The sequence below is a fragment of the Eptatretus burgeri genome, chromosome 15 (assembly GCF_056783735.1).
Source record: "Eptatretus burgeri isolate ZD-2024b chromosome 15, Ebu_testis_v1, whole genome shotgun sequence".
NCBI classification, from domain to species: Eukaryota; Metazoa; Chordata; class Myxini; order Myxiniformes; family Myxinidae; genus Eptatretus; species Eptatretus burgeri.
Genome location: NC_140975.1, coordinates 62127812 through 62137811, shown reverse-complemented (window position 1 = coordinate 62137811; position 10000 = coordinate 62127812). Strand labels below are relative to the sequence as shown.

The window sequence follows — 10000 nt, the reverse complement described above, 5'->3', positions numbered from 1 at the left end:
AGTTTTTTCCGCAAACCAAGCACTTGTGGGGACGTTCCCCTGTGTGGGTCTTCATGTGCGATTTAACATGACGGGCAACGGTGAAAGTCCGGCCGCAAACAGAGCATTTGAAAAGGCGTTCTCCAGTGTGCGTTCTCATGTGGATTGTGACACTGTTTTTCGCAGTGAAACTCTTCCCACAGACAGAGCACTTGTACGGACGCTCTCCCGTGTGAATCCTATTGTGGATTTTGACGCTTTGTTTTGTGGAGAAATTCTTTCCGCAGACAGTGCACTTGTACAGACCTCTTTTCTTGTGGCGTGTGTCCATGTGCAGCTGCAATGCACCTTCGGTGAGGAACAGATGGGAGCACCTTAAGCAAGAAAAAAGTCTTGCCTTCTCCGACAATGTCTCTGGAAACAACAATCCACAAAACCATGGCACTTTTAAAATACTTAATCACATGAATCACCCAATAATGCGTCAAATCATTCAATCAAGTTTTTTTTTTTTTAAGCAAAAACAGGTTCATTAAAATTTACAAGATACGATATGTGCAGCCAACGGAACCTTCATCAAACACTAATTAACTCCTTCACCGAATATGGAGGGAGGTTATGGTTTCACCCCTGTGAACAGGATATCAAAAGTTTTGGGTGGATTCAAATGAAATTTGGTGGAGAAGTTGGGTGTTTGACAACGATGAAATGATGAGATTTTGGTGAAGATCTGAATCTGGAACAAATAATTTTACATTTTTTAAGTGATCGCCTCCCCCCCCCCCCACCCTGTCTGTGATACTGTTTCTCACAGGGCACTCAAGGTCCACCAGCAACCTCCTTCTGGTAAAACTACCAAAATCACGAATCACTGCTCACCTTCACTCTTTTGGAACAAACTCCCACACTCTTCAATCCCACTCTTCCCTCCAAGTCTTCAAAACAGCTGTTCACCACCACCTCTTATCTTCCCCCAACCCAAACTACGATCTTTTCTACCCCCGTTAATCCATCCCAAACCCACCTTCAAAATTCCCTGTCATGTAAGGACCTGAAAGTCCCTGCAGTGTCCATCTTGTTACCCTGTGTACCCCACCACATCCCTCTCCCTTCCACGATCTTCTAATGTCTATTCCTCACTGTTTTGTCCTTCCCTCTCTCGCCCTTCTTTTCTCCTGCTCCCCTTGTTGTACGTTCTGTGTTTTAACTCTCAAACGATCCTCGACATTGGATATGAAAAAAAAAACAGAAAAAAAAGTGATTCTTCAACATTGAGAGATGGGATCAAAAACGATATATAACATGATATTTCAAAAAGTTGTGGACGAGTGGTGACAAAATTAGGTGAAGTAGTTGGTTAGGTGACAAGTACAAGCCAATTAGATTTTGGTTCACGTCCGGATCTCGATCCGGTCCAACAATGGGATACAAAAGGTAAACCGTTCAGCCTGGTGGAAGTATGCGCTCCACCGAGTGTCATTCTAGCTTGACACGAAATACAGTTTGTGGCATTTATATATAACGTGTAATACCTGTATAATTAATTATTTATCATTATGCGTAACAGGTGAAGCCCGGACGATTTGAATGATGGAGCATTATGATGTGTCACTCTCTATATTAAATTAGGCTCTGTCATTGCAATATTGAGCATTCAGAATTTTCTCATTCCTGAATAGAGTCATAGAAATATAGTGTACGCAACTCCAAACACATTTAGGGTCTTCCCAACAGGCACGGAAGACCTCGGCCAATAGAAAGTTTGCAGTGTTCGTGTGAGAAATTTCTGAGGATATCCCGAACAGTCATTAGCTCTGCGGGCTGTCGTCACATAAGTAATGAGGTCCTTTGTTTTTAGTCTCGGGTTGAGTGAAAAAAATTTCACACCAACCCCACGCAAGAATTTATTCCTGTTTGTTAAATTTCCATGACTTGTGCCATTTTCCGATGGCAGTCGCCTGGGTCCCGTTTTCTTTTAGATCACGTGGATGGCCGTGAACGTGTGCGGCGTTCACCTGGAGAAGTGATGGCACCAGGATGCACTGTGGAAAGACGACAAGCCGGTGGAGGGAGTGTGATGCTTAGGGCAATGTTCTGCTGGGAAACCCTGGGTCCGGCCATTCATGTGGACGTCAATTTGACACGCGTCACCTATCTAAACATCGTTGCAGACCAGGTACACCCCTTCATGGCAATGGTATTCCCTGATGGCAGTGGCCTCTTTCAGCAGGATAATGCGCCCTGCCACACTGCACACATTGTTCGGGAATGGTTTGAGGAACATGATGAAGTGTTCACAGTGTTGCCATGGCCTCCAAATTCTCCAGATCTCAATCCGATTGAGCATCCGTGGGATGTGCTGGACCGACAAGTCCGATCCACCTCGCAACTTACAGGAATTGAAGGATCTGCTGCTAATGTTTTGGTGCCAGATACCACAGGACACCTTTCTGGGTCTTGTAGAGTCCATGCCTTGGCGGGTCGGCGCTGTTTTGGCGGTACATGTTCGACCAACAGCATATTACGCAGGTGGTCATAATGTTTTGGCTCATCAGTGTATCTATCTTCTTTTTCCTCAACTCAACCCTACATACATAATTATATCCAAACTTTTCCTTCAATTCCCTGACACAGATCAGGGCTGGCACCGTGCATTCCACCGCCTTTGATAACCGCAAACATAATGCGGGCGGACCCGCGTGCTGGCCACGTGCTTAATGGCGGACTCACGCGCAGCCGTGATACTTTATCATCGTGCAGAATGAGGCACGAACAACACACATCTTTGGCCGGGTCTGCGCATGGGGTTACAATAACATCTTACCATAGGTCTTCGCTCACCATGACGGCAACAAATGTCTCCCGCGGATAGCAGACATACTCCCGCACCTCCCCCTCGATGCAGCTACTGCCAGGCAGAGGCGGCTGCATCGCTCGGGCTGTGTAGCGCACCATGGAGCAGGCAGATTGACCACCGCCAACCGCGGGTCGCCGGGGCACGGCACGGAGTTCGGTGCAAGGCAATTCATGTCATGGTGCACGGAGCGAGACAATTCCGCATCTTGGAACCATCTGACCATAAGTGAAGAGGAGCCGCTTCTGGTCATGGCGGCCGGCTCATGTGCTGGCTGGGGCCCAACCAGAGCGCCCAATTTGGATGACAACACATCGCTTCCGGTAATCGCCCCCGCCCTGCACCACCAGATCTATAAAAGGACGGGTCACGGGGCGGTGAGGAGAGTAGTCGTCATTCGAGAGTCGTTGTCATTCCTGGTGTGTCGTTCCTGCTCGTCGTTCCTTTCTTCATTCCTGACGGCTCGGACTGTCTGGCTTGGGATCGACAACCTACCCATTCGCCTGCTGGCTCCACCCTTCTTTACCAATTCACCTGCTGGCTCTGCCTCTCTGTACACCCACTGGCTTTTGGCTCCACCCAAGTCCCTCCCTTCACGCCCAACGGTCGTGTCTCATTCTCTGGACCGATGCTAGCTGCACGAAGTGCCACGAAGCAAGAAACGACGTGCCAGCTGTCAGGGAGGTATCGCCCAGTGGAGCATCCCCCCCAAAACATATTGGTGGCGCGGTCCGGCAATCGTGCAAGGTATTGAGAGACCGTTAGCCTCATCTCCTCTCCTTTTTCTCATCAACTCCTCTTCATTGGGGTGTGTGTGTGTGTGTGTGTGTGTGTGTGTGTGTGTGTGTGTGTGTGTGTGTGTGTGTGTGTGTGTGTGTGTGTGTGTGTGTGTGTGTGTCTCGTTTAAGTTAAGATTGTACAATAATTATATCGGGATAACTCTGCTCTGTGTCTACTTTTGTAAGTTGCTTGTATATTGCCGCATCTCTCACATTTCTTCCTATTCCTGCTACAGACAACAATAAAAGCTATATTCACAGTGCACATATCGTTCCTCGCCTGCTCATTAATAAATCCCTTTGTGGAAATCTTCCCAGCTCGTTTTCGTCCTTTCTTTCATTGATCCAGTATGGTCCGAATCCAAGCTTAGCCGGGACTTCATTCCCAACGATCCGTTCCTTTTAGCCAGTACGTCCTTGACAGTGTCGCTCGGCTGCATCCGATCCAGTAAAGTGATCCGATCCGGAAGAGTCATCCGGTTCAGACAAGGCATACCGAGGGCGTGTTCCGCGGTAATTAATTAGGTAACCCGATAAACCCATAGACGGAAGGACCCTAGATTACGCGGCTGAGTTATTGGCGTTCACAGTCGGTTAGCGACCCGCCGCATCACGGAATTATCCGTGTGCGACGGCCTGCAAATTCGGGTAGTCTGGTAGGAACCTGAGATTGCTTCCACCCCCCCTGGTGGTCTTCTCACGCGACGCCTGGACCCCGCAACAGTACATACATATATATATATATATATATATATATATATATATATATATATATATATATATATATATATATATATATATAATGTATATTGTCGGACCCCACTATTCACGGAGGATACATTGCTGGAAAATACCACGAAGAGCGAATCTGTGAATAGCGGGGCATCGTTTCAATGGAAGGGTGGGGGGATAGCTTCCCGGCGGTTGGTGAATCATGAGGGAAAATCAAAAATCCTGTGAAAAACCGTGAAAATCCATGAATATGCTCACAAAAAAACTGTGAAAACACGAAAGTAAAAAAATAAACCGCGAACACGTGTAGCACATGGTCGCGAATGTCAAAGCAGGTCACATTTTATAAACTGTGAACACGCGGGCTCTGCGAATAGCGAGATCTGACAGTATATGTACTTGTATGTGTATATATACATACATTCTCCCCATAAAACTCTCAAAAGTTATATATGTGGGTATATATGTTGAGTGGTGGAGCGATGGGGTCAAAATGAAATCATATATGCATAAAGTAATAAAAACACAAAAAGAAAAAGTACCTTATAACAAAAAAACACCAGGCGGAGAGAGAGAGAGAGAGAGAGAGAGAGAGAGAGACAGAGACAGAGACAGAGACAGAGACAGAGACAGAGACAGAGACAGAGACAGAGACAGAGACAGAGACAGAGACAGAGACAGAGACACAGAGAGACAGAGAGACAGAGAGACAGAGAGACAGAGAGACAGAGAGACAGAGAGACAGAGAGACAGAGAGACAGAGAGACAGAGAGACAGAGAGACAGAAAGACAGAGAGACAGAGAGACAGAGAGACAGAGAGACAGAAAGACAGAGAGACAGAGAGACAGAGAGACAGAACATGTCAATTGTACAATTCCTGTCAAGTTGAAGTGAACCAATTCAAAATGCTACATTTTGGTGTGCTCTTCAACATGAAATTTTTCTTCATTCATATGCAGCACAACGCTGTGGGGTAGCATCATTGGCTGAGGATGCGGCTGTGCCCATGATGATGGCAGGAATTTGGAATCTGGCCATGGTGCCGGTGATAGATCACCAACTCTTCGCAAAGGACACCGTGGGAACGTCCACAAATGAATGCCTGTAGGCAGCATGCCCAGTTTAACGTCCATCCGAGGGAATGGACGGCACACACATTGATGAATCACCCTACCTGAGAAACACCGGGACAACAGTTTATAGCTGGGTCGGGATTCAAACACAGGCTAAACAGCTCAGAAGGGAGTTTGTGTTCCTCTCGGCCCCCGTTTTTCATGGCACGGCCAGCGAGCCACTGGTGGCCCCTGACCTGCGGCCGATAATACACAAATGTGAAAACACCCCATCATAATCCGACAGAAATGTTATCAAATCGACCCAATGGTTTGATACGAGTATTACAACGCAAAACATAAAAGTATCATAACTACATCAGGATATGATTGCAGTACACAAACAATTGTGCTTGCAGTCCAGTTAACCACAACCAAGCAGAGTATGTGGAAGCGGGGCCTAACAGCAACCATTATGGAGTCCTGTAGGCGGTGGCTGCTCTCACACTGATGTCTTATCGGCAAAAGTGGCCCACCTCTAAAACAATCGTGAAGATCAGTGCTCCAGGCCATCCTGCCATCCCAACCCAAGAATTTCAATTGAAAATTATCAAATATAATGGCAGTGTGGCACTGCCAGTTTATTCAAGGCCTCAGGACTTCCACATTTTTTTTAGTCAGGTACATTTTCAAATCAGATTATATTCTTGCGCCGCGAGTGAGTGCTCATGTGGATCTTCAGACTGTTTCTTGCAGAAAAACCTCTTCCACAGATGGAGCACTTGAATGGACGCTCTCCCGTGTGGGTCCGCATGTGAATTTTTACACTCGACTTTTCGGAAAAGTTTTTGCCGCAAACAAAGCACTTGTAGGGACGTTCCCCTGTGTGAGTCTTCATGTGAGATTTAACATGATGGGCAACGGTGAAAGTACGGCCGCAAACCGGGCATTTGAAAAGGCGTTCTCCGGTGTGCGTTCTCATGTGGATTGTGACACTGTTTTTCGCAGTGAAGCTCTTCCCACAGACAGAGCACTTGTATGGACGCTCTCCCGTGTGAATCCTGTTGTGGATTTTAACGCTTTGTTTTGTGGAGAAATTCTTTCCACAGACAGTGCACTTGTACAGACCTCCTTTCTTGTGGCGTGTGTCCATGTGCAGCTGCAACGCACCCTCGGTCAGGAACAGATGGGAGCACCTTGAGCATGGGAAAAGTCTTGCATTCTCTGATGATGTCTCTGGAAACAATAATCCACAAAACCATGACACTTTTAAATACTTCATCACATGGATCAAAAATGCACCAAATTATTGCATCAAGTATTTATTATTTTTTTTAAAGCAAAAAGAGGTTCGTGAAAATTTAAAAGACACTGTATGTATGTATACCCAACGGAACCTTCATCAAACACAAATTACATCCGCCACCGAAGGTGGACAGAGGTTATATTTTCACCAGTCTGTTTGTCTGTGAACAAGATATCTCAAAAAGTTATGGACAGATTCAGACAAACATTGGACAGGTTGAGAGTGTGACAAGGAAGAATCAATTCAATTACATATATATTTTGGTGAAAAAAAAATATAAATATATGTATGGGTCTGAGTTTTTTTTAATTTTTCAAGTGATTCTTCAACATTGAGATGGGGCGAAAATCGATATATAGCATGGTATTTCAAAAAGCTGTGGACAAGTTATGACAAAACTACATGGATGAGTTGGTGAGGTGACAAGAGCAAGACAATAAACATTTGATTCAGTTCCGGATCCAGATCCGGCTTTTCAGTCGGATATAAAACGTAAGCTGTTCAGCCTATGCCTGGTGTTGGCTTAATGGTTACGATGGTGGGCTAGGGATTCTAGGATCCAGAGTTCAAATTCCACTGGGCAGTTGAATTAATAAAAGGTGGGGTTGACTCTGCCTGTCATCCTTCCGAGGTTGGCAAAATGAGTACCAGCTTGCTGGTATCCTGTGTCGGAGTGGTGACCTGCCCAATAGCCAAGGAGACTGCTTAGGCAGCACCAATGCTCTGCACAGAGTATGGTCCCAATGGATGGATGTTCAGCCTGGTGAAGGTGTGCGCTCCACCAAGTACTGTTCTCGTTCGACATGAAATACAGAGTGTGGCATTTATATGTGACACATTTGTAACATATATATTTTAAAGAAATATCTGTATAATCAATTATTAGTTTTGCACGTGACATGTGAAGCATTGAAGATTTGAATGAAGGAGTATTACGACATGCCAATGCGGATTAAAATTGTAATCTCCCAGTATGGTCAAATTGGTCATGTTTCATGCCCCCCCCCCGATCCCCAGATTTGACCCCAGTGGATCTCTTCTTTTGCGGATTTTGAAAAGCGAAGTTCACAAGACACATCCCAGAAATAGAGATGAAGATGAGGATCACCGAAGCCATCACTGCTATTGGTAATGACACATTGAAAGCAGCAATGAGCAATGTACTCTACTGGTTCGATGCAGAGAATACATCAACTGTAATGGACAGCATTTCTTTAAAATATATGATTTTATTTCAGAAGTTCAAATAGGTAGTGTATATTGTGATGATGTCACACAACATCCCATACTTGTACTTCAGTTTAGTACACTAAAAACATGATTTACTTTGTTCTACTCTGCTCACAGATAGACACAACAGACAGGAGTGAAAACATAACCTCCGTCCACCTTTGATATTAGAGGTAACAAGAGTTCATAGCATACCTTACAACACGCAGTGTTCAAGTACGGTATTCAGTAAACCCTCCAATATTTGCGGGGGTTAGGTTCCTGGAAAATGCCGCAATAGTTAAAACTGTGATCGTGGCAACCACCAATGGGACTTTGGAAATTCCTGAACTTTGAGAAAAAGAGGAAGATCGACAGCAGCCAGAAATAACCCCAACCCTAACACACATATGTATATAAATGTACGAGCTGGGTATGCTTAAACAATGTAAGCAATAACGAACCATGCTTCCCCATTGTCTCGGGTCGCTCACCTGCATATATTTTTTCATTTATTTATTTTCTTGTACAGTGCTCCCTCACCGATGGCGGTTAATGCGTTCCAGACCCACCCGCGATAAGTGAAAATCCGCGAAGTAGAAACCGCATATTAATTTAATTATTTAAATGTATTTAAACACATTTTAAACTATTAGACAGCATCCACACACTCTTATGAACCTTCCCCACACACATTTAATCAGTTATTTAAAAAAAAAATTTTTTTTTCATTGGAAATGCGACTTCATGGGACTGCAAAGCCAAAGACCAAAAATAATTTTTAAAATACTATATTGTACTATAAAATATAAAAAAACGTATTATGGGTACTGACCTATGAACATATGACGACGATGATGATGATAGCTGTGCAGTACTGACGATGAAGATGACGATGATGAGATGAATGTAGTACTGCACAGCCAAGAAGAGCATTAAATCTCTTCTACTGGAGGATTTGAAAACCCGTGAAGTAGTGAAGCCGCGAAAAGTGAACCGCGATATAGCGAGGGAGCACTGTATTTATATTTTCATTTACGGATGCTTTCCGACGGTTCTGTGATTTTTCCCGGTGTATCGGATTCGATGTCCGTTGACACACGAAGTTACCATGCTTCCCCATTGTCTCGGGTCGCTCACCTGCATTTATTTTTTTCATTTATTTATGCTTTCCAACAGTACTGCGATTTTCCTGGTGTATCGGCTTTTGATGTCTATCAGCACGCAAATTTTCAGCTTTCTACGTCACCAGAAAGGTACCGAATATTAATAAGTCTGTCAGTCAGCGAGTGAGTCAGTGAGTGGTTAGAACGAGCCTTATATATCAGACACGAGCAAATACCCGTAATTTCACTGACAAGAATACTAGGGGGGAGAGAGGCGAGAGAGAGGGGAGAGAGAGGAGAGGAGAGGGGAGAGAGAGGAGAGGAGAGGGGAAAGAGAGGAGAGGAGAGGGGAAAGAGAGGAGAGGAGAGGGGAAAGAGAGGAGAGGAGAGGGGAAAGAGAGGAGAGGGTGAAAGAGAGGAGAGGGTGAAAGAGAGGAGAGGGTGAAAGAGAGGAGAGGGTGAAAGAGAGGAGAGGGTGAAAGAGAGGAGAGGGTGAAAGAGAGGAGAGGGTGAAAGAGAGGAGAGGGTGAAAGAGAGGAGAGGGTGAAAGAGAGGAGAGGGTGAAAGAGAGGAGAGGGGGAGAGGGAGGAGAGGAGAGGGGAAAGAGAGGAGAGGAGAGGGGAAAGAGAGGAGAGGAGAGGGGAAAGAGAGGGAGAGGAGAGAGGAAAGAGAGGAGAGAAGGGAGGGAAAGAGGGAGAGGAGAGGGGAAAGATAGAGGAGAGAGGAAAGAGAGGAGAGGAGAGGGGAAAGAGAGGAGAGGAGAGGGGAAAGAGAGGAGAGGAGAGGGGAAAGAGAGGAGAAGAGAGGGGAAAGAGAGGAGAAGAGAGGGGAAAGAGAGAGGAGAAGAGAGGGGAAAGAGAGGAGAGGAGAGGGGAAAGAGAGGAGAGGGAGAGGGGAAAGAGAGGAGAGGAGAGGGGAAAGAGAGGAGAGGTGAAAGAGAGGAGAGGAGAGGGGGAAGAGAGGAGAGGAGAGGGGAAAGAGA

General features: G+C 45.5%; 1 protein-coding gene across 4 annotated transcripts in view; it reads right to left on the bottom strand.

The window, feature by feature from the left end:
- LOC147012318 (uncharacterized) overlaps positions 1–10000 on the bottom strand; it is a 49813-nt gene that overhangs the window by 211 nt on the left and 39602 nt on the right. For 3 of the 4 annotated variants that reach the window (XM_085856318.1, XM_085856317.1, XM_085856316.1), the window contains 2 exons: positions 6526–6633; positions 1–393 (listed from right to left, as the gene is read on the bottom strand). The exon at positions 1–393 is cut by the window's left edge and continues 211 nt beyond it. In XM_085856318.1, coding sequence (XP_085712444.1) covers positions 1–393; positions 6526–6633 — 501 coding nt within the window. Of the gene's footprint in view, positions 394–4670; positions 6634–10000 lie in introns of those variants that run through there. The other variant, XM_085856319.1, reaches the window with a different exon arrangement.